The following is a 25,749-nucleotide window of genomic DNA, read 5'->3' as shown; positions in this document are numbered from 1 at the left end:
TAAGTCGGCTAGAATAATGTGCTTAAGTTTGAATTTCCTTTCCCTTAATTTAAATAAACATTTTATCGTTTGTGAAAAAATAAATATAAAATATTGTACTAAAAAGTAACAAGTTTATATGTTGGAGAATAAAGTCCCACATCTAGAGTAAGACAAAATACAATACAACTTATATATGGGAATTCCATCTCTAAAATAATCGAAGTCTTTTATGATAATATCAGTGACGTTGGTGGTGGATTGTGTTGGGCCTACAAAGTTAATCATGGTTTCAGAGCATGCTATTTTCTCGACACGTTCTAGGCCGAGTTACTAGGTTTAAGCATGCTACCAAAAGTTGGGCTTTCGAAAAAGTTGTGCTAGCCCCAACTTAAGGCCATTGAAGATTGGGCCTTCAAAAATATTGGCGTTAGCTCCAAAGAATGAATATAGACCTACCCACTGGACTCTAAAAAAGATGGGTGTTAGCTCAGGTATTCGGTATAATGACTTGACCATTCTCGATGTGAGACTTGGTTTCCCTTGCAACCTTCTGTGGGGTCACTCGTGAGGGGCATGTTGGAGAATAGAGTCCTACATTGCATATGACAAAATACAATACAACTTATAAATATGGGATATTTCATCCCTAATATCACTAAGACATTTTGTGATAAAATCCAATACCAAGTAATAGATGGTCAAGTTGAGACAATATCAATAATGTTGGTGGTGGGCCGTGTTGGGCCAACAAATACCAGTATATAAGATAGCAAACAAATTATTATTCTTTGAAAGATGATTAAATGTATAACAAATATCATACAACCTCATCTTTGTCTATAATTAGGTCCACAATTCTGATATATATCACAAATTTTATGCCATGCCTGTTCAAATTTTACAGAAAGTTTAGCAGGAAATTGATTTATGAGCGAATATGAGAACGAGAAACAATTGAGTGGCACTAAAATATTGCCTCTTAATTGGTATTTAAACTAATCGACAGAAAAAAAAAAAAAAAAACTAACGTCTTACACTGTAACACGTGAATTGATAATCACTGTATAAATTATGTCGTTCAATTATATTATTCAATTTCCACACGACTTTACTCAAATAAAATACAATACACGAACTCAAAAGATATTCAGGCACACCGTTAACCATGTTGAGAAAAGGTAAAATAAAAGAATTTTAGTTTTTTTAAATATTTTGAAACCCGGTGTGAATTGTAAGCTACAAAATTTAGAGAATGCGCGAGACAAGAATTTTGCAAAATTTCAAACATCTTTGAAATTTAAAAATTTACTCTAGCACACTACTCAAAATAAAAAGGAAGTTCAAATTTGATTTTTGGTTCATCTCTTCCATCAGCTTGTAATTGCAAAACTCCCCCTCCCCAAATCGTGAGAAATTTTTTCGGTTTTCTTGCTTCTTTCTTCCTCGTCCGCTTTGAGTCATCAAGTATCTCTGCCTCTTTCTCTCTCTCTCTCTCTCTCTCTCTCTCTCCCCCTCTCAGGTTGGCTACCGATAAAATCCCAATTCACCACTCTTCCATTTCCTCAGTAACCAAACAGAGAACCCATTTTGTCAAGCTCCCAACTCTCCTTCAATTGGATTAAAATTTATTAATTTTTTGTCAATTTTGTTGACTTGAAACTTTGTGATTCAGTTTGTGAAGGGAATTTATGGAAATGGACATTGATGAGCTTCTGAGTCGCAACCGGCCAGTGAGCATTTCGACGAAAAGGGCGATTAATGTGTGGGTATATAGCAAGTCCGAGCAGACGGGTCAGAATGGGAATAAGCAGCAGTTGAAGATCCCGAAGCAGCTATCCGGAGCTTTTTGGGTGCACAACGGTGGCTAATTGTTGGTGGCCCTCTCTCTTTCTCTCTCCACAGATCTGGTCGTACAAGGTGGGGTTAGTCATCGCGAGCAGCAGCAAAGGCGAGGGGTCGTCGTAAGCCAAACCTAACATTCCAAAAAGGACCTTTCTCTTATGAGTCTTCTACCACCGTCGATTACGATGACAATTACTGCGATCCCCACCTTGATTGATCTCCTTCTGCTTCTTTGATTGTCTTCTCCTTCACCTCCTCCCCTGTCCAGTAATTTCTGTGTTGAAATTTTCAGGTTAACGGGCCGATGGTCCACTCTAAGAACACCGATACTGTCCCCCACTTAACCACCTGCACAATCCTCATGTGTGGGGTTTTATCATAAAATGCCTTGGTGTTAGTTAGCGTGGGGTAATTCTTATTTAAAGTGCTTTCTCTTTTCCCCCTTGGCCGATGTGGGACAATGGGTTCCAACATTCTGCTATCCTTTTTGCATTTTCTTTGATCTCAATTGCTTTGTTTCCGTTTCTGGAATGTTGGGTTTATGTGTGGGTATATTTGCATAAATGTACAATATATTTGCAGAAATGCATGAACGAAGCAGTTAAAAACTGGGACAAACTTTTTAATTTTTTATTATTAATGGTTTGTGGTGTTGCTTATGGACGACATTATAGTGTTTATTTTATTATCAAATTATGAGGTGGTGTCAGTTAGAACCGACGCCAGTTTGCTCCTTTAATGTCGCTTTTAATCGACGTGAGTCTCGATGTCACTTTTAAGCGATGCTGTTGTTCTTTCTTATTTTATATTACTTTACTTCTTAGTAGCGGATTAACGGGGCTAAGCGACGTCAATACTCTTTTTATGACGGTAGCCTTGGTGTCGGTTCCCCTATCCGATATTGCACGATTTAATGTCGGATTTTTACTAAAAATCTAACAGTAATTGGGGCTTCTTGTCGGTTTTTACACTGTGAGTGATATCCCTTTTTGTAGTAGTATTCTTCACATTACAGTCTGGTGTACAGACCATATGATTGATATCGCGACCAACATTTTCACCATGGATTTTGAGATTTGGATCTTCCAATAGGATAGGGTTGAAAATATACTTTTTCTTTTAACAAAGGTTGAAAATATACTTTAAAAACCTTGAAAAGAGGAAAAAAATTAAGGAGAAGTCAAAAGCTAAAAAGTTAAATTTACATCATGAGTATCGCAAAAATATTTCCCACGCGGGTAGCGTTTACTAATTAATTATTCTAGTTAAACTGAATCATCTAAACTGGAGGGAATTGACTAATCCTCTATTTGTTTTCCTAATCTTTACATATTAGTTTCAAATCAATAATTAAGCAATTCTTTTATTTCTAAACAGCCTGTTTAATTATATTCCATGTGATTATACTAATCTACTTAGAGATGATATGGTGTTTGCTTTCAAATCCCAACAAGTTATTTTTCACGTGTAATACAAGATCTTTATGGCCCCAAAGAAGATCATTTCCCAACTTTTTTTAATTACTACTAGCATTTGCCTACACTTTGTATGTATAAAGACATTTTTTTAGAAAATGAGAAGGAGAGAGGGAGAGAGAGAGAACATGGGGGGAGTGAGAGTTTTTGTTTTTGGTTTTTATTTTTTTTTAAATATTGGAGGTATTTTAACATCACTTGTAGTTGATGCTTTAATAAAAAACAATAAAATTTAGACCTATGAAATTACATTATTGCCCATCATTTTTTTTTTTTTGTGATAGAAGACTAAGTAGTCTTTTCACTCTCTTTTGGTTGACAAAGAGGGTTTCATTAATTAATAGAGATTATCAAAGAGAGGAAGTGAGTTCGAAACTATTACAATTATTCAGATGAGGGATGAGTTTCGAACTACGGAATGCATGGATGGAAACTCAATATCCTATCCATTAAAATATTGGACAACATGTTCATTTCTCACCCTTAGTATTACTTAAGCCTCATCTCAAATGCATAAAGTATTCTAAAATGGGTAATGCTAAGGAAACCATTTATTTAAATCATATTTTGTAAATCATATAACGCGGTTGTTGATGATTAAATTATTTCTTAAGTATTAATTAATGTGTTTATTTTCTATTGATGACGTATCACATAATTTGCAAATGCACTCTACAAAGTTAGATTATTACTTAGTATTCCTCTTCTAAAACAAACAATTTGCTATATTCAATCCAATTGGCAATTATGTTCTTTAATTATAAGCTTTTTTTTTCTTGTTTTCCTTTTTCAGGACAGCGCGTGCTCTTAATCTTGATTTGTTTACAAGCAATAAAAACTATTAGACGGTATATTAAGGCGAATGTCACATTCATCTAGAACGAGGCACATTAAGTTAAAGAGAAAAGCGATTCACCGAAATGTTTGGAAAGGTTTGTTTACAGATTAACAGTATAACACACACGGATTGGAGGCTTGGGACTGTAGCATGATCACTGACCTACAAAACGACAATAGTTGGTGGGGAAATAAGTGTACAAATTGGTCGCATTTCTGTGTGTCTAGCTGGCTGTGTATTTTTCAAGATTATATGGCGTTTATATCCTCATACGCGTAACTGTCGGTCATGGAAACGTCTATTAGAGCCTCCAATCATTGAGATTTCAGGAAAAGGATGCTTGCCGAATCTTTTTTCTGGGGATTCAGAGGATTTCGTAACTGTATTCGTTTATCGTATATTATGTAGTTAAAAATTATTTTAAATTTAGAGAATTGTTATTGTCATTTCAAAAATCTTATTCTACAGTCAAAACTTTCTATATTTAAAAAGAAAAATACATTTGTGAGGATTGTAGAATGAGATTTTTAGAGTTCTAATAACACTTCCCCAAATTTAAAATTTAAAATTATACATAAATAATACTTAACGAAAATTAATCGCACAATGTATGATGAACAAATATAATTACGGAATTCTCCGGATCTAGGATAAAGGATCCGGCGATGATCCTTTTCCGAGATTTCATTCAAGTTGAAGTTTAAATACAATGTGTGCATCTCGGACGGTAACTGATTATATGTGAACACGTGGCTGCCATCTGGTGGATCTGTCCCCTCCATTGGTTTATCAAAAGCTTTCATTTTGTTAATACATGATGGGATATTTGATAGTTCATTCTTTTTAAGATAAGTGGGTAGTGGGATTAGGGCAATTAACTTCTCTTCTTTTCAATTCACGAAAACTAGCTAATAGCAAGGGGGAGTACTTGTTGTGGCTTTCACTTATTTTGTTTGATCTTATTTATGAAACATTGATTAAGCAAGTTCATTAATCCTTTTACCCCACAAAAACCCATATTTATTTCTCAATTATATGTGCTTGGGATCAAGGAGAGAACTTATCTGTCAATTCATAAGATAAGTAGTAGAAATCTTGGTACACCAAGTGTCATAATACAAGTGATTAATTTTTTTTTCAAGTATCCAACCACTTGTATTATAACATTTGGTGTACCAGACCATATTTCTAGCACACTGAAAAATTTCTCGATAAAGGAGTTTAGAGGGAAAAAATCTAAATCAATGTTTGTCATTGTAATTTGGCCATTCATAGCATTACTTTACATTTTTTTTCATGCATTCATTGTGGGTTGGTTATTCGTGAGAATGAATTTAACTTGTGAACATTTGAAGCGTTTGTCAAAACGAGTATTTTTACGCAAAGGAATTTGTGATTCCTATCGGAACTTTATTAGCCAAAACAAATAAATAAAACTATTTGAACCATATCCATTGTGTATCACATTATGTGAGGGGCAAGAATGATAGGAGTAATAGCTAGGGTTTAGATTTTAAGAGCTTGTAGCTTACTTGGTTAGCGATTAGAGTTGTAGTTTAGTTGGCTAGAAGTATTCACAGCATGGATAAGCCTTCTGAGGATCTTGAAATTGTTTACATCTCCCTCAATATTACTTGTATCAATAATAATAAAAAATGGTGACATACAAGCTAAAAGTAATATTTACCTAAATAGTTGGATTCTATCTTTATTGATTCATTATAATAGGACGTACGTAAAACGTAACCATAAACATTAGTCAAAATCAAAAGTAAAAGAAAAAAAAATGCTCTTAAACAATCAGTAAACAACAAGATATGCAAGCATATTGTTCTGATCTCAGCGATCTTAGGTTGTTTCGTACACTTTTTTTTCTTTTCCAAAAGGTAGTTTCGTACACTAAAGATGGAAGCTCGCTACTTGCGGCAGCTCCAAAAGGAAGGAGGAGAAAAATATAAAGGAAAAGAAGAAAAAGAGAAAGGGGAAAAGGGTCGTTGTCTTTCGTTTTTTTGCTTTATGGAATCTTTTGTTCTTTATTTTCACGTTGTTGTGAAAAATACATAGCTACCGTCAAGATTTTTCTAGTCCGACTTATGTAATAATTTGTTCTTTATAATATATAGTCAAATATATACACAAATAATGGAACCCACAATTGATACTCTAGTACTGTCGGCTAACTTTATATTTATCCTGTAAATATTTAGACACAGACACTTGAGTCAAATACAGCGTACTGTGTACACAATTGATGTATATTTCGATTTTGTCTTCAAATACAGCGTACTGTGTACAGTAGCTGGCAAGCATGGCTCAAATATTATTTTTATGCAGATTGATCAATATGAATGTGTTCCAAATTGAGCAACAAGTGAAAAAAGAAGTACATTTGATTTCCCTTCTGAAGAAATTATTAATCGACTTGTAATCCTTGTATTTCTATATAAAAGTCTACAGATTCTTTTAATTCAAATGGGTAAAATCATAATACCCAAAAAATGTCAGGATTAAGTTAACTGGCAAGAGCAATATGTATGTCTCCTTCCACTCGAACACCAATATCTTTTCGTAGTTAAGTACATATATAGTAGGTGAGACTAATTAAGTACAATATTATGGATTTGTGTTATACTAAACGTGTATACATATATAAATACATATATGTATGTATGTATGTATGTGTGTATGTAAGTATGTATGTGTTTATATATATATTTGCACATGCTCAATTAAATTAAGGGCCAAAAGGTCTTCTATTTGTGCAAGCAAACAAAAAATTAAAGGACAATCCCTTTTGAATTTATGAGGTTTTAAACCAAAGCAGCTTTTCTTTTATATATTTTTATGAGTCTTATACATATAACTGTATTTTTCACTCATTTATATCACCATTTTCCCCCACAATTTCTAAAGATAGAGATATCTTAAAATCCAATCCAGTCCAATGCAAAAGCAGTAGCACCAGATTTGCGTAAAACCCACTTGATTGCTTCAACCCTCTCTCTCTCTCTGTCTCTCTCTCTTCTCTCTCTATGACTTGAGTTCTAAGTATGATATATCCCACTTTTCTTTAAATCATAAGAAATTACTCTTAATTTTTCTCTCTTACAATAAAATATATATAGAGAGAAAGAGAGAGGCATATATAGACAGACATATATTCTCAAACCCCATGTCCGGATTGTTGCTGTGATCTGCAGCTAACCTGCTAGCGGCTTACTATTTTACAGATTTTCATCAGCAAACACGAAAAATGGGACGCAATTCGTGTTGTTTGAAGCAGAAGTTAAGGAAAGGCCTCTGGTCACCAGAAGAAGATGAGAAGCTCTTCAACTACATCACTCAATTTGGTGTTGGCTGCTGGAGCTCGGTCCCAAAGCTTGCTGGTAATTCGACAACTCACTTCAAACTTTGCATTACAAGAATTCGGTTTCAAACATATTATCAAGAGTTTGAACCCCTTTTTTTTTGTGTGTTTTCATCAGGTTTGCAGAGGTGTGGGAAGAGTTGCAGGTTGAGATGGATAAACTATTTAAGGCCTGATTTGAAGAGAGGAATGTTCTCACAACAGGAAGAGGATCTCATTCTTAGTCTTCACGAAGTTATAGGCAACCGGTAACGCTTTTAGCCACCTCATTCTGTGCCACTGCTATCCGTGCCTATTGTCAATTTTTCTTGTCCCGTCGATATTGAGCAAATACTATAATCAAAATTTTAAAATCCTGAAATGTTGAAAATAATTTTCTATGTAACTGAATTGTGAATTTTCATCAGGTGGGCTCAAATTGCAGCACAATTGCCAGGAAGAACAGACAATGAGATAAAGAACTTTTGGAATTCATGTTTGAAGAAGAAGCTAATGAAGCAAGGAATTGACCCAACTACTCACAAGCCACTAACTGAACAAGAGCTGAAAGAAACGAAGAACATTGATTGTTCAGACCTAAATGAGTCTTTGCCAATGCCAGAGCTTCCAACTATGCCAATAACCATGGCTTCCCAAGGCCCAACATTTCTTCTCAATGATTCAAATTACTATGATGGAAACGGAGGAGTCCTCAACAATCCACAAGCCTCAAGAGCCTTTGATTCTCTATCTTATTTCGAGTTCCAACCCGGTTTTGAGTCATCAGCCTACAATTCAGATCTTGTTGCCGCTCAATACCACCATACCAACATTAGACCTTATGAGTCAAGCTCAAATTTTGGGTTTACTTCAATGCCAAGTTTGGCAAATTCGGACCATGGAAGCATGTCCGGCACAGATTTTTCGGACAATTCAGCTTCAAGGCTCGGCTCATTTTTCATGAATGAGGTTAAGGAAAGCTCGAGCAATAGCTCGAACGTCGGCAGCTATACAGCAGGGTGTCAAATGAGCAGCAACAACGTAGTTGAAAATGCGGCTTTTCCATGGGAAACAGATAACAAACTAGACTCCTTGTTTCAGTTTCATTTCAATGGGATAAAGTCTGAGGAAATTATCAAACCCAATAGTTCTTGGCAACAACAAGGGCAGCTTGTTCATCACCATGCTCAAAATTCAGTAGATTTCAGTAGCTATCCGTTAACGTCGTTGTCAGAAGATCTAACTGGTGCAAATTTTGATGTTTTCCAGAATATTTGAAAATATTGTAAATTCATTTTAATTTTTTTGGGGTTTAAAAAAAATACACATAGATGTTGATAGTAACAGGGGAATTCCTACTGCTGAAAAAAAAAGGGTTTGAGATATTGAGGATTTTTTTTCACTTTCTATTTTTTACAAGGTTGTTAAATTGTAATTTGCAGAATATTCTGTAATCTGTATTTTTCTGTCTTCTTTTTTTTTTCAGAAAAAAAGTTGAAATAAGATGATCATGAGTGTAATTAGTTCTTTTTGTGGTCCTAATCTTTCCTTGTTGGTTAACTAATTATCATTAAAACTTGTATTTTCATGTCCGTCTTTTTCCTGCTTACCACAAAAGTGCTTTTCGAGCGGCCAAAATATCGTTCTGCACCAAACAGCTGCAATCTAATTCTGATTTTGTATTATTAACCCCATGACCAAACGATAGTTCATTATTGATGCTAACCTGTATGAACCGGACGTGCATGTATAATATACATACACATATACAAAAATGTAAGTATATATACATACACATTTATATATGTGCGTATGAAATTCATTCAATGTAGGTGTGTGTGGGGTTGTATTGAGATTGTGATATATTTCTTGAAACGCTGGAAAGAGTTTTAAGAAGATTAGGCTAGCTGGGCCCTATATATATAATATATACACGTCAGGGATGCTGATTTTCTTGCAAGAGTATGTGCGGGCTCCAGAACCTTCATGCATTCAGTCGCATCCCTCCAAAAGGTTAAAATTGGCTGGCCTCTCTTGCATTATTGGAGAGACATTGAGTGTACGTATTAACCGTAAACCACCGCGTAATGTTACGGATGCATTATGCAATGAATATGTTTTAATTATACTCTTAAGATATTAATGTGTCATCATTTATACTTTAAAACATGAGCTAGCGACGATGCTGCAATATTACTGCAAATTGTTTTGCACTTAGGGTCTTGTGAGTAATGAAAAACGGTCTAAATTGTTTAAAGACTTAAAATAATGAGTTGTTTCAAATAACAGATAAATGATAAACTAAGAAGGTGAATAACATATGCACGTAGCATTTTTTAAATCACATATCAAATGTGCTATAGATATAGTGGGAAGCTTTCACAAAGGGCACTGAAGATGCTAGTCAGCGCCGGCCATCACTTCAAAACTCGTGCATATGCATGGAGCCCATGCATATATAAGGGCTAATCTTGACTTTAAAAAGCTGAGGGGCAATGTCTGGTCCAAAATAGTATGTAGAATATCGCTTTCTCAAATAATTCTCTAGTCTTCCCTATCATTTTTTTAGGTACAAAAGATACCTTAACCCTAAAAACCTTATCCGGCCATATATAGGCCATACCATTGCAAGTCCGAACTCATATCATATAGCCAACGGTGGGTCATGAAAAATGATCATAGAAAGCTACCAATCTGCTCTTCATGAAGTAGCCAAGAAGTTTGAGTTCTTGCATTTTTGCTTGTGATCCTATTCGTTAGTGTTTGGTGTTTCTCCTTTGGTTACACTAGAAGGTTTCGAAATTTGAACCGTTAACCTAGTCTACTCTTATCAAACACTCTATATTCGTCCTCGCCACTGGGCTAACTTAAGTGTAGTGTTTAACTACTCATGTTTAACCAATCTTCATCACTAAAAACTATATGGAAGGAAAACGAATTGAGAGGCATTGAGGACCAATAAATTACACAGTACGATATGTATATAGTGCTGTGTTACCTAACAGGTGTACTGGTCCTGCCCATGATTTAAAACATGCAAAGAAATATCACTCCCATTGTGGTGACAGTTTTGATACAACCTAAACATCAGTTATCATTAATTAAATATTCTCTCCTCTTTTCTTTCCTTTTCTGTTTTCACAATCCATGAGAAAAGCTAGGGTGCAGTTGCTTGCTTATTACTCCTGATCTAAGCATCTAAGAGCGTAATAAGTCCAAACATTAATGAATTGTTACGTCAGTGATCATAAACAAATCAAATCAAAACGAACTTAAGAATGGTATAATTAGGAATTACGTACAATATCCCCATACTTTTTTTTGAAATGCATATAAACACATGTATATGCACAAGAATCTTGTAATTCAAGCCGTTAAAAGTATTTATTTTTGTATTTGTTGTACTGTGTTCATATTCTTTCTCTCGTTACCTCTTGTATAGATATATACACGCGCGCACACACCCACATACATATACATATATGTATATATACATATACATATACATATATATATATATATATATATATATATATATATAGATATATACTGCATGCAACCAAAAATAAAAGCTCAAGCGACCGACATCACTGTTGATATAGTAAAAAAGAATATGAATGCATGCATGAACCCAAAGAAAATAAATGGTCTCCCTATTATACTTTCTCTTCAAGTAAAGATGAAAAGGGTTAAAATTCAAAGAGATCGAAAGTCCTACTAATTGATTATGTTGTGTACAGCTACTTGATCTTTTGGTCAAACAAAGACCTGTTTCATGTGAATTTTGACATGTATGCTTTAGCTAAAGATCCCTTTGAGACCAAATATTACTACGAACGGCACCGACAAGGTGGCTGCCGGCTTTTGCGTAGAGTAATTGAGTCAATGCCACATGTTGCACATTCATCAGGTGCGTTTGATTTCTCTACTGAGCAACAACAAAAACACAATTACGTCAAAAGGGTTTGAGCTTTTATACTTGATTGGTCTGTTTTGGCACAAATTATGATGCCTCCAGCTACTTCGACATTTTTGAGGAACAATCTTTGAATTTGGTACACAAAATCTTTGGAAAATCTAAAAATGTAATTTGCTGTCGAGGCCAGTCTGGCCAGTTATGCATACAGCAAACATGTAGCAGATTTTCACTTTCTGATCGAGCTCAAATTTTCCCACATATATGTATATATATGGCTGAGTTTTATCAGGCATTCTTGCTTATAATTAAGCTCCATATTAATTAAATAATGCATTTTTACAACAGTTTATGGTTTAATAATGGAAGGATGTATAGAAATATGAAGATAAGAATGGTTTGTTGGACTGTGATCTTAGGCACAATAAATGGGCAAAACTATTGTGTGGTAATCAAACATGGCCACGTGGTATATCCAGTTCACTCATATTACAATATACTAGTCTTCACACACGAGCTCACGCGCGTGCCGAAGGCATTTTTTGAATCACGTCATGTTACACGCGACTTATACGTTTTAAAAGTATTTATATGCGTAAATTGACAAAAGGAAAGTTAAATATTTGAAGTAAATGAATAATTTTAGATCATGCTAGAAGAAACCCCTCATAAACTAATTAAAACAACTAAATTCACATAATAAAATCGGTTTCTATAGAATTTACATTAAGAATAGAGAAAATAATATTTAATAAACAATCGACTGAATCATATTACTATTAGCCAATTGTGAGGCTAAGCTCACCCCCTCCCCCTTAGTGTAGATAATATCATTTGTTAAAAAACAAAATTATTTGACAATTAATTTAAGACCCCTCATAAACCAATTAAAGCAGCTGAATTCACATAATAAATCGATCTCTATATAATTTACATTAAGAATAGAGAAAATAATATTTAATAAACAATTGATTGAATCACATAATTGCTAGTTCATTGTGAGGCTAAGCCCACCCCTCCTCGCCCTTAGGCCTGGTTTGGTATTGATGTGCTTTGAAAAAAAGCTGCTGTGAGAATAAGCGGCTGTGCTGTGAAAATAAGCGGCTGTGAAATAAATCAGCAGAGTGTTTGGTAAACTTTTTTGTAAAAATGCTTTTGAAAAAAAAAAACAGTCTGATAGTGGGTCTTTTCATTAAAGGAGCACTGTAGCTCCGTGTGCTTTGAAAAAAAACCAGTTTTCCAAAGCTGCAAATAGGAGCTTCAGCTTTTTCCTTTGATTTCAGCTTATTCTCACAGCAGCTTCCAAAATAACCTTTTTTTTTCAGTTTACTAAACACCTAAAACCCTCACAGCTTTTTTTCATGTGTGCTTTTTTTTAAGCACTTCACTCTCAAACCACCCCTTAGTGTAGATAACATCGTTTGTTATATAAAAAAAACAATCATTTGATAATTAATTTAATCACATTATTATCCGCTTGCGAAATACCTTTTTATAACTGGCATTACACGCCTCTTAAGATGTTTTGAACATGTTTAAAAATAGAGAATATAATATTGAATGAATAACTAATTGAATCACATTATTGATAACCCATTGTGAGACTAAGCCCACCCCCTCCCCTTTAGTGTAGATAATATCGTTTGTTTACAAAAAAAATTGGCAACTAATTAATGTAATTTAATCACATTATTATCAGCATGTGAAAGATTTTTTTTTATAACCGGCATTACACACTTCTTAAGATGTTTTGAACGGCTTGGTGACACCAAAATCACTATTCACAACATCTTATTGAATCACATTATTGTTAGTCTATTATAAGGTACTAGTTTTTAAAATAAAATAAAAAACTTTACTAATTTATCACCAGCATTATGCGTCTCTTAAAATTATTTAAACTTAATATTCATGATTTTCCTTATTTTTTTATTATATTTTTCTTTCCCCTTCACATGGGCACCATCAACTTTCACTTATCCTTTCATTTTTTTTATTCTTTTCTCTCTTCCCACTTATATTTATATTATATTTTATGATGCCCAATTACCAAATTACCTCTGCATTATTTGATATATTATATTGGGCTGCTTTTGGATTTTTTTGGTTAAGGAGCAATTTTATCCTAATATTTTTGTCGAATGGGGTGACCCCAAAATATTGTCGCCATGCGTGACCCCAAATTGGGGCTCTCGCATAATATATAGATGAGTTGATGATTAATATTGAACTTGTGATTATGCATGAGTTGATTAAATTATAACATGTGATTAAGCATGAGTACTTTTCAATACTTAAAACCCTAATAACCATATTAATTGTAACTCGTAGTTATATATGTTACAATCACTGTTCTAAAACGCACTAGGTCTCAGCCCGCCTCCCGACTAGCATCTTTTAGAACCTTGGTTACAATACGTAAACCCTAATATAACCATGTCACATCCCGACCCGGGCTCCACCACATCTCGGGCTCGACTCCACCGTAGCACGATATTGTCCGCTTTGGACCCCGACCACACCCTCACGGTTTTGTTTCTGGGAACTCACACGGGAACTTCCCAGTGGGTCACCCATCCTAAGATTGCTCTCGCGCGAACTCGCTTAATTTCGGAATTCCGATGGAACCCGAAGCCAGTGAGCTTTCAAAAGGCCTCGTGCTAAATGGAGGTGGGTATGTACATATAAGGCATAGAGGATCCACTCCCATAGGCGATGTGGGATCTAACAAACCATATTAAAATTGTAACCCTTAATTATGCATAAATTGATTAATTGTAGCATTATAATATATAAACACTTATGAATTCACTCATTTTATTATAGATGAACTGATTATACCACGTGATATGTTTTAGTACCATATATATAAAGGAAAACTAATGAAAATAGCTTCAAAACTTTGAATTTTAATAAAAAATCTACTAACTTTATTTAATAGTAAGAACATAAAATAAAGTGAGAAAAAAATAAAAATAAAAAAATAAAAAAGCCCTAACTAAAAGCGCGTGAGCACACCAACCCCTTTACTTCTCTCTCCCCGTCATCTCCAACATTTGCTGCACACCATCAGAGGAAATTACAGCCAGCTTGAAAACGAACGCGAAAAGCATACAATGACCGGGCAAGTCAGTCCTATGGTATTTGGTTTGCTGCTGAATCATGATCCATCTTTTTCTCCTTGTGTGGTTTCCACTATTTATGTCGTTGCTGTGTCTTGTTTTCCATCACAAATAAAGTAAAAAGTGGAACAAGTTAAAGTGAAAGAGATTTATATAAAGGAGGATGGGAATCTGCAAATATATTGGAATATTATAATTTAGTTATGATCATTTTGCAAATATATTGGAATCTACAAATGTCAGTTGTGATCATTTTGCAAGAAATTGATAATTTAGTTGTTCTTGTCTGTGTTTTGGAGGAGGGAAAAATAAGTGGAAAGGTTTGGCAATTTCAATAGTTAACGAAATTAAAAATAGCTGCTTATGAAATTGGACAAGACGATATTTATGAAACTAGACCAAGAAAGAAATATTTTTTTTTATGAAATTGTATCAATTACTATGCACTAATTATGAATCTGGACAAGAACTAGACACTATTTATAAAATATGACCAAGAACTAGGCACTATGTATGAAAATAGACAAAGAACTAGGCACTATTCATGAAACTCGACCAAGAATGAGACGTTATTTATGAAACTATACCAATTTCTATACACTATTTATGAAATAAGACCCAATAACTAGGCACTATTTATGAATCTGGACCAAGAATTAGGCACTATTTATGAATCTGGACCAATAAATAGTGAGTACCATTCAGTTTCATAAATAGTGTTCAGTTTCATAAATAGTGAAATATTGTTAAAGCTCCCTATAATATAAACTACCAACCCGAAAACATAAACTAATTATATAAGATAAAGTCTCAACTACTTTTCAAATGCTAACATGAGGTTAATTGCTACTTAATCCTCTGATGGCACTGAATAATTATTGAACTTTTCAGATTATAGTGGCGAATTTGTTGGAGGGTATGAATTAACCAGCTCAGGCAACATTTCTTCATTTTTTGGAAAAATCGTATAGGCATGCTGTTGGAGACTGCAATTTCAAAGACTGCATAATTTGCAGTTTGGCTCATCAGAAATAGTAATTATGATAGGATTAAGATTAAACTTAATAAATTAGAACACAAAGTGCTTATTGCTTAATTCTAAAGCTTCATCATGTTCATAAATAGCTTCTCATCAAAGATAATTAAGCTAAAATTAATCTCTTCAGAGAGTCATCAGAGAAAGTGGTGGTTTGACGTCTCAATTGTTTGCCACTTTCATGGTTTGAATTGAGGAGCAACCAAAGGACACGCTTAATGATTGTCTGCTGTCTCCTCTGCAATAAGGTGGGTTAGAAATACGAAATTAGAATAGCTGTCCCTCTCAGTTTGAATAATTTGGGTTTTGTGGCATATATATGGCTTGGTTTAGACTTTAGAGAAGGTAGGTAGGTACAAGACTGGAACTGCAACTAGAATTTCACTTTAATTTGGTTAGTTCTAATCAATTAGAAGCCCAAAAAGTGCAGTTAAAAACATCATAAGCTAGCATTGATCTTTTGCCTAACTACTACAGAATTTGAACCTCAAAGCTTCTTATACTGGAGAAACTTATGAACTCATAACATTTGGAAAAGAAGTACACTACTAGTTCATATAGAGACTAAACGGGGTCAAAGACCATGAAGTGGGTTATTTATTAGCCAAGCATTCTTCTTACAGCTAGATCTAATATCCTGGTCCTTGTAGAAAGGAAAAAGAATTTCACATTCTTCCTTTCGGGAAGGAAGGATTAGGAAAGTCCTATTAATTGTAGTTTTCTCCAGACCTCCGGGAAAAACATGAGAAAAAAAGCTCGAATGGTACGATTCCTTCGTCACCCCAGAATTAAAGGGGCAATCTCGTAGTTCTTGGTCTACTACTAGTTCATATAAAGAAATATTTGGATATTTGTCTAATCAATATTTCTACACTAGTTCAACAATCGAAACCATTTATATTTTGTGCCACCATTTTAAGGTCATCTTTGCAAATGACCATCTAGATCCGAAACTATTTGATCATCTAAAATGTGCCAAAGACGCGGCTTGTTATAAAAAACTGAAACAAAAATAGGAATAATCCAACAACTACCAAATTGTATAATTTAGCTGATTTTGGCATAGATACTTATAAGAGAAGGAAAAAACTAAACGGTTCTGATCATTGACACTCTAGAACTAGGATTCTTATTTTTCTATAGGGTAGTGCTATCCGCACACCTATTTTTACCTCTCACATACCCATCTCATTTTTCAGCGGTCAAATCAAATGAATAGAAAAAGATCAATAGACAAAAATTAACAAGTGTGTGGGGAAGTAAAAAATGGTGTGTGAATAGCACTCCCCTTTCCTATAACAAGGGCATCATCATCAATGTTGAAAGTTTGTCCAATGGATAGTCTAATGTGCCCGTTTTGCCACTTAGCACTCCAGTCTAATGATATTCCTCTTCACTTGTGAGAGGTCTTAGATTCAATTCTCGCCAAAAGCGAATTTTTTTTAAAATTTTTTGTAGAGACGGATTAGGCGAGATTAGCTCTTCGTCAATAGTCGCGTGCGAGGCACCAACCCTCTCCCAAAGGAAAAAGGACTGTTGCACCCAGAAACCCCCCGCCCGTCCCCCCTCTACAAGATTTTATTAATATAAGAAGAAAAAAAGGAAAAGTAGAACAAACCAGGGGACTAGGCCAAAACCCGCTAAAAACAATTAATGAAAATGATATGGACTAGTTTAAGGTTGCTTAGCTTCAGTCACCTAAAATTGAATTTCCATAATTCAATTGTTTATATTTCTTTCCCAAAATCCTCTTCCATAGCAACAATTTGCTCCTCATGAGCTCGAACGAAAGAATGGAAGCCCGACACAATCTCTTCTATAAGACGCATCAGCAAAATCGGGTACCAAGTCCCACCACGTAAAGCTATTATTCATTGCACCAAAATTAGCAAAAGCATCCGCCAAACAATTCCCTTCCCTGAAAATATGCGAAAAACGCAAATGCAAGTGAGCAATATGCCATAAACAATTTGCCCAAGAAACGTTAAGAAACCATGGAACATCCATGGAGTGAGCTAATAGTAGGCAAATGACATGCATAGAATTTGTCTCTAACCAAATGTTATGCCATTTTTTATCGCATGCAATCTAAATTGCCTCGATGATAGCCACAATCTCCGCAACAATTGCACTTGGATAAGAAGACGAGGAGGCAAACGCTCCTAAAAAAAGACCATTGGAGTCACGAAAAACACCACCACTACCCACTTGACCATTCCCTTTACAAGACTCGTCTGTGTTAATCTTAATCCACCTAACAGGAGGCGGACGTCAAAACACAGGCACGAAACTAAGAGCATCCAAAGTAAGGGATGAAATTCTTAACATGGAGAATATGGGAATCGATACACAACCAGTGAAAGAAGAAAAACAAGTATAAGCTGATTCCCTCGAATGCCGTAAAAGACAACGTTGGGACTCGACAATACTGAAACTTTTGTTCTCAAACCTGATCTTATTCCTTTCGTGCCAAAGCCACCAAAAGTAACTGCAAATAACCAATAACCAAAGTTTCTGAACAAATGTGGGGAAAGATGAGACCAAAAAACCTTAAAAAATATCTTCAATGTATTGCCAAGGATCATAAGGCTTGCCAAAAAGAATGAAAATCCATTTCCATAAAGCAATTGTTTGAGGACAATGCAGAAGAAGATGGTTACAAGATTCCCTAGCATTATGACAAAAAGCACAATAAGAAGCTAAAGCCACACCTCAGCATTGCAATAAATCATCAGTCAATAATCTTCCATGACAAGCTTTCCAAACTACTAAGCTTTTGCGTGGCTGAATAGATTGATGCCAAACCATTTTAGCCCATTTTTCACGTGGAGCATGATATGAGAAAAAAAAAGAAAAGTCTCCTTAGCTGAAACAGTACCCAAAGATGAACCTATCCAAAATAACACATTATCCATGTGTGCAATTGGCAATGGAGTCTTCATAATCTTCTCCGAAAGATGAGGAAAAGAAGAAGTAAAGACAATGGGAAGAGACCATTTTGCATCCTGAATAAAAGCTTTTACCTTCGAATTCAAGGGAATTATGTCAACCTCACCAATATTAGAGAGCAAAGTGGTTCCAAGCCAGTTATCATACAAAAAAGAAATCTTACAGCCATCACCAACACTCCATTGAAGGGAACTATAAAAGGAGGGCCATAATTGTTTAAGCCCCAACCAAACGAAAGACTTTTTATAAGACTTTAGCAAATGAAAGTTGTCTTTAAGAAATTTGTTACGTAACCAATCTGAAGCCGGTGAGGAAGAAGAAATTACATCCCAACATCTTTAAGAATGAGAGAACGGTTGGATTCAAAAAGATCTCGGATACCCAAACCACCCTATTTTTTAAACTTACAACAAGAACTCCAAGCTATTAGAGGCATACCTCGTTTTAACGGATCATCAGACCAAAAGAAATTTCTAATCCACCCTTGAACTTCACGTAGCAAATTAGTAGGCAAAGCATAAATTTGAAAACTATAAACCAAGATTCCCTGAAATATTGAATTACTAAGTTCGAGTCTCCCTGCTTGCGAAAGCAAAGAACCCTTCCAAGCCGTCAACTTGCAACGAATCTTGTCTGTTGATGCACAAAATCGGTGAGGACTTTGGTACAACACAAAGTGTCAAGTTTGTGACCTTCGCTAGATTGCTCTGGTCACTAGTGTGGATAAATATGTAAATGGATAGTGATAGGGAAGCAAACACAAGATGTACGTGGTTCACTCAGATCGGCTACATCCACGAAGTAGAGGAGTTCTCATTAATTGTGAAGGGTTTACACAACTACATAGGTTCAAGCTTTCATTTAGTGAGTACTAATAAATGATTTAGTACAAATGACATTAAGAAATATTGTGAGAGAATGATCTCTATTTATAGAAAAGAGTTTCTAGTTTCATTCTGACATTGACACATGTCGTGTTGTGATTGGCTTCTGATGTTGACACGTGTCACGCTATGATTGGCTTCTGATGTCGACACGTGTCGTGCTGTGATTGACCTCTTGGTTGGAGGGAAACTCTTCTGGGTCCTTGATGGTATAACGTTGACCGGTGCTCAGTAGTTTCAGGATTGGTCAAGTATGGTACAAACAATGCTCCCCTAAGTTCCCGAGTGAGGGAAGCTCCTCGGTTGGGGACTTGCAAGATCCAAGCTATTGAGTAATCACGAAACTTCTAAGTACCAAAGTGTAGTATCATTTTCACTTGCCTTATCTGTCTCATATGTAGATGTGGCATCTTCTCTGGAAGTACTTTTCCTCCATCTAGGGGTGGTATCTTTATCTGATGAAGATGCACAAGGTAATGTATCAATTTCACTTGAAGCTTACTTGTAGTTTCGGGCTTGGTCAAGTGCGATACAAACCCTATAGTAGGAGTCCCCTAAGTCGCCGAGCTAGGAGATTTACTGAAGGAAGTAACAGACAAGGTAAGCAATCAGACTTCCAAGCAAGTAACCTGGATCGGAGGTTCAACTTCGGCTTTCAGTTGATTGTTCTCCTTCTCATTGTGTCGTAAACAACAACAAGGATAAGGAGAAGCAAATTGAGAAGAGATGATATGAGATACTTTTGCTTTTGAAGAAGTAACTTTCCACAAGCTTATTCTTGAACTAGGTTTGAGGGTTTTCTGGTTTCCTCTAGAGTATAAGGCCGACTCAAGAATTTAAGGGTCAAAACAAGTCCATCAAATCTAAAGTACGTTCGACCCTGATGATATGAGATACTTTTGCTATTGACAAAGTAGTGGATGTATCAGCACGTGTTCTGTTACATTTGTCTCCATATGCTTCCTTGTATCCTTCTCACTTGTCCTATCTGTTCCTCAGGCAGATGTGGTATCTTCTCTGGAAGCATAAGATGTTGAAGATGAGTACTCGAGAGCAATGCCAGGTAAGTAATTAGGCAAGGGGTTCCAGGCAGTCAGTTCCTGATTGGAAGCTTGATTCCAAGTGTTGACTAATTGCTCTCTTTCTCCTTGTCTTGCAGGTAAGAACAAGACCAAAGGAAAAGACAGGGAAAAAGCATGATATGGGATACTATTGCTTTTAACCCTGATGATATGAGATACTCTTACTCTGGTGTGGCTTGTTTATAGAGGTATTATCAGGAGGAAAAGAAGCTGAGTATTTCGAGAGACTCTGTTGAGAGTGTCATCTCGGATGTGAAGAAAAGTTGAGGATTTTTTTTATTTGCAGGTTTGCCTGGTTGTGGAGGATGGAGGTCGACATATATAGGAGTCTCCATAACAAGTAGTAGTGCTATTCAGTTACCCTTCTTAGTCATAGCAATGTAGTGGGAGCTGCAAGCTTCACGTGTTTTAACTTTGTCATAGCACTTTGAAAAAGTGGTTGTGGTATCTGGAACACTGATGTTGCATGTGAAGATTGCAGACAAGCTTTATCCAAGGAAAATTGGCTCTCGAAGTTCAAAGAAAGGTGCCTCTTCGATTTTTTAGAAAGCAATCTTGTTGGGAGTCTGACTCTTAAGATTCAGAGAGCAATGTCTCTTCGATTTTTGAGAAAGTAATCCTGTTGGGAGTCTGGCTCTCGAGATTCGGAAGGCGGTGCCTCTTCAATTTTTAAGCACGTAATCCTGTTGAGAGTCTGGCTCTCGAGATTCGGAGAGCGGTGCCTCTTCGATTTTTGAGAAAGTAATCCTGTTGGGAGTCTTGCTCTCGAGATTCGGAGAACGATGTCTCTTCGATTTTTTAAAAAGTAATCATGTTAGGAGTCTGACTCTTAAAACTCGGAGAGCAGTGCCTCTTCGATTTTTAAGCACGTAATCCTGTTGAGAGTCTGGCTTTCGAGATTCAGAGAGCAGTGCCTCTTCAATTTTTGAGCACGTAATCCTGTTGGGAGTTTGGCTCTCGAGATTCGGAGAGCGGTGTTACTTCGATTTTTGAGAAAGTAATCATGTTGGGAGTTTGACTCTCGAGATTCGGAGAACGGTGTCTCTTCGATTTTTGAGCACGTAATCCTGTCGGGAGTCTGGCTCTCGAGATTCGGATAGCGGTGCCTCTTCGATTTTTGAGCAAGCAATCTTGTTGGGAATGTTTTCTCAAATGTGAGTAAAGGTTGGGCATTTTTGCCAATCTGCCTTGCCACGGAGCACGGAGATTGACACACATTGGGACTTTCTAGTTATCAAGCAATGGTGCTATTCCTTTACCCTTGTGAGTAATAGTAGGGTAGCTGGACATTCAAAATTTATGTGTCTAAACTTTGTCAGATATCTTTGGCAAAGTTATCTGTGGTACCCGAGGAGCTGATGTTGCGTGTGGAAAGTGGTGCCTCTTCGGAATCCGGAAAGTGGTGCCTCTTCGATATTTGAACCAACGGCCCTGATGCCTTTTCTTTTATAAGGGCACCAATTGTGTGCAAGAAGTACATTAAGAGAGTTATTGCTTGTAGGAATTTTCCCTTTACTTCAGAGATTTATTGCACCTCATTTCTCCTTCATCATTTCTGAGAATGTCTAGCTCATCTGACCGTTGTTTTGACTTGAACTTTGGTGAAGAGGCAGCCATGCCTTCTTAAGACAACATATGGTGCCCATCCTTCTTATCCCTTACTGATCCTCTTACCGTTGGGGACTTTGTGATGAAGAATGATATGACCGCTGCGGTGGTAGCTAGGAACCTTCTCACTCCCAAAGATAACAGACTACTTTCCAAACGGTCTGATGAGTTGGCTGTTAAGGATTCTCTAGCTCTCATTGTTCAGTGTGCATGTTCTGTGTCTAATATGGCCCAACGCCTATTTGCTCAAACCCGCCAAGTTGAATCATTGGCGGCTGAAGTGATAAGTCTCAAACAGGAGATCATAAGGCTCAAGCATGAGAATAAACAGTTGCACAGGCTCGCACATAACTATGCTACAAACATAAAGAGGAACCTCGACCAGCTGCAGGAATCTGATGGTCAGATTTTACTTGATCATCAGAGGTTTGTGGGTTTGTTTCAAAGACATTTATTGCCTTTGTCTTCTGAGGCTGTACCGCGTAATGAAGCTCCAAATGATCAACCTTCGGTGCCTCCTCCTTCTAGGGTTTCGCCTAGTACTCAGGCTCCAAATAATCACCCTCTGATGCCTCCTCTTTCTGGGGCTCTGCCGACTGCTGAGACTTCTCCTGAGCAACATTTGTGAAGGCTCCCTCTTGTTTGTTTATTTTGATTCATGTATATGTACATATTTGTAACTTATCGGAGATATCAATAAACAAGCTTTGCTTCATTTCAACGTATTGTGTTAAATATACCAAGGCCTTCTTCACTAAGTTATTTGAATTTTTCCTTTTGTTGAAGCTTTATGAGTAAAACATGTAGGTTGAGGTAGTGCTCCCTTAATTTCCCGAGTGAGGAAAACTTCTCGTTTGGAGACTTGAAAAATCTAAGTCACTGAGTGGTCGTGAAACTTCCGAGTATCAAGGTGCAGTAGCATATGATAGGAGTCCCCCAAGTCTCTGGTCGAGGGAGTTGACGAATGAGGCATTTCCTTTCTAAGTGGTAGCCCAAAACTCCTTCTTCATATATATTTGTTATGAAAGTTGTTAGGCCCAAAGAAGATGAGGCCTTGGCAATTTTTTTTTTTCGAATTTTTTTTTTTTCGAAATATTTTTTTCGAATTTTTTTTGTTCTTTCGAATTTTTGAATTTTTGAATTTTCGAATTTCCGGAAAAAAAAAAAAATATATATATATATATATATATATATATATATTAAAGCTTTGAGGTTGAAGCTTTGTTGGGTACCATGAATTGATTTTGCCTCACATTATCTTGATCAAGATAGTATGAAGCTTTTGTAGGTGAAGCTTTTGTGTTGAAGCTTTGTAGGTGAAGTTTTTGTGGGTGAAGCTTGTGTGGTGGGTGAAGCTTTTATGGGTGAAGCTTTTATGGTGGGGGAAACTTTTATGGGTGAAGCTTTTGTGGTGGGGGAAGGGGGAAAGGGGAAGCTTTTGTGGGTGAAGCTTTTGTAGGTGAAGCTTTTGTGGTGGGTGAAGCTTTTGTGGGTGAAGCTTTTGTTGGTGAAGCTTTTATGGGTGAAGCTTTGAAGTTGAAGTTTTTGTTGGGTACCATGAATTGATTTTGCTTCACACTATCTTGATCAAGATAATGTGAAGCTTTTGAGAATTTGTAGTTGTCTTCCATTGATGAAGCTTTTGTCGGTGAAGCTTTTGTAGTGAAGTTTTGTTGGGTATCACGAATTGATTTTGCTTCACACTATCTTGATCAAGATAGTGTGAAGCTTTTGAGAATTTGTAGTTGTCCTCCATTGATGAAGCTTTTGTTGGTGAAGCTTTGGAGTTGAAGCTTTTGTTGGGTACCATGAATTGATTTTGCTTCACACTATCTTGATCAAGATAGTGTGAAGCTTTTGAGAATTTGTAGTTGTCCTCCATTGATGAAGCTTTTGTTGGTGAAGCTTTTGTGGTGAAGCTTTGTTGAGAACCACGAATTGATTTTGCTTCACACTATCTTGATCAAGATAGTGTGAAGCTTTTGAGAATTTGTAGTTGTCCTCCATTGATGAAGCTTTTGTTGGTGAAGCTTTTGTGGTGAAGTTTTGTTGGGAACCACGAATTGATTTTGCTTCACACTATCTTGATCAAGATAGTGTGAAGCTTTTGAGAATTTGTAGTTGTCCTCCTTAATGAAGCTTTGTTGAATTTCCTTTCTTTTTTTTTTTGGAAACTAGAAATTTGAAAATGTGAGAAAGACAACATATACAAATTTTACTTCCACACTGTTGAGCAAGAGATTGTGATGCAAGCCACACCTTGTAGTAGTCGAAGGTTTGGATAAACCATATAAATTGAATTTGCTTCGAACAGTCTTGAATTTGCTTCAAAGGTTTGAGAATTGTAGTTGCCCTCCATTGATGAAGCTTTTGTTGGCACCATAAATTGGTTTTGCTTCACACTGTCTTGATCAAGAGTGTGTGAAGCTTTTGAGAATTATGGTTGAACTCATTTGATGAAGCTCTTGTTGGCACCACAAATTGGTTTTGCTTCACACAGTCTTGATGAAGCTCTTGTTGGCTCCATAAATTGGTTTTGCTTCACATTGTCTTGATCAAGAGTGTGTGAAGCTTTTGAGAATTGTGGTTGCCCTCCATTGATGAAGCTCTTGTTGGCACCATAAATTGGTTTTGCTTTTACACCGTCTTGATCAAGAGTGTGTGAAGCTTTCTACGAGTTGTAGTGTTTGGATTGTTATAGAGGGGAAATGTCTGAAGCACATGCAAGAGGGCTAAATAGCTTGATCTTCGTATGCCATGCACTGAAGTTGTTGTTGACTTGCAATAAGACTTTATTGGTGACTATAACTCTTGTTGGGCATAAGTACTCCCCTAGTTGAGTTGTCAAGCTTGAGGGTTTTTTATTATTTGTGAATGTTAGGAGTTCACATGTACAAGTTGTACCACTCGTCTTCTGGTAGGTGGAATGAATGGTGAGTTGCCTTCATCACTTGGTTGGTGGTACGAAGGTGAGTTCCTTCATCACCTTTCATCACATTTCATTACCTGGTTGGTGGCACAAGGATGAGTTCCTTCTGCACCTGGTTGGTGGCATGAATGACAAGTTGCCAAATGATATTAGAGTACGGGTGGTACATTTCATCACCTGGTTGGTGGCATGAAGGAGAGTACGGGTTGTATATTTCATCACCTAGCTGGTGGCATGAAGATGAGTTCATTCTTCACCTGGTTGGTGGCATGAGTGGCAAGTTGCCAAATGATATTAGAGTACTGGTTGTACATTTCATCACCTGGTTGGTGGCATGAAGGAGAGTACGGGTTGTACATTTCATCACCTAGTTTGTGGCATGAAGATGGGTTTCTTCTTCACCTTGTTGGTGGCATGAGTGGCAAGTTTCCAAATGATATTAGAGTACGGGTTGTACATTTCATCACCTGGTTGGTGGCATGAAGGAGAGTACGGGTTGTACATTTCATCACCTAGTTTGTGGCATGAAGATGGGTTCCTTCTTCACCTGATTGGTGGCATGAGTCGCAAATTGTCAAATGATATTAGAGTACGGGTTGTACATTTCATCACCTGGTTGGTGGCATGAGTGGCAAGTTGCCAAATGATATTAGAGTACGGGTTGTACATTTCATCACCTAGTTTGTGGCATGAAGATGGGTTCCTTCTTCACCTAATTGGTGGCATGAGTGGCAAGTTGC

The 25,749-nt window shown here is 36.4% G+C and overlaps 1 protein-coding gene across 1 annotated transcript; it reads left to right on the top strand.

The window, feature by feature from the left end:
* Window positions 1-6,992: 6,992 nt before the first annotated feature.
* Window positions 6,993-9,010, top strand: LOC126598475 (transcription factor MYB86-like). Its single transcript, XM_050264839.1, has 4 exons — window positions 6,993-7,185; window positions 7,368-7,523; window positions 7,623-7,752; window positions 7,912-9,010. The coding sequence occupies exons 2-4, from the start codon at window positions 7,391-7,393 to the stop codon at window positions 8,759-8,761; spliced, it is 1,113 nt and encodes a 370-aa protein (XP_050120796.1). The 5' UTR covers window positions 6,993-7,185; window positions 7,368-7,390; the 3' UTR covers window positions 8,762-9,010.
* Window positions 9,011-25,749: the final 16,739 nt, after the last annotated feature.

This window comes from Malus sylvestris, chromosome 14 (genome assembly GCF_916048215.2).
Source record: "Malus sylvestris chromosome 14, drMalSylv7.2, whole genome shotgun sequence".
Classification (NCBI taxonomy): domain Eukaryota; kingdom Viridiplantae; phylum Streptophyta; class Magnoliopsida; order Rosales; family Rosaceae; genus Malus; species Malus sylvestris.
This window is presented reverse-complemented; position numbering and strand designations above follow the sequence as displayed.

Coding starts and splice junctions, on each gene's coding strand:
- LOC126598475 (XM_050264839.1), top strand. CDS start 7,391: ATGGGACGCAATTCGTGTTGTTTGAAGCAGAAGTTAAGGAAAGGCCTC. Junction 7,524..7,622: donor CTCGGTCCCAAAGCTTGCTG/GTAATTCGACAA, acceptor TGTTTTCATCAG/GTTTGCAGAGGTGTGGGAAG. Junction 7,753..7,911: donor CACGAAGTTATAGGCAACCG/GTAACGCTTTTA, acceptor AATTTTCATCAG/GTGGGCTCAAATTGCAGCAC.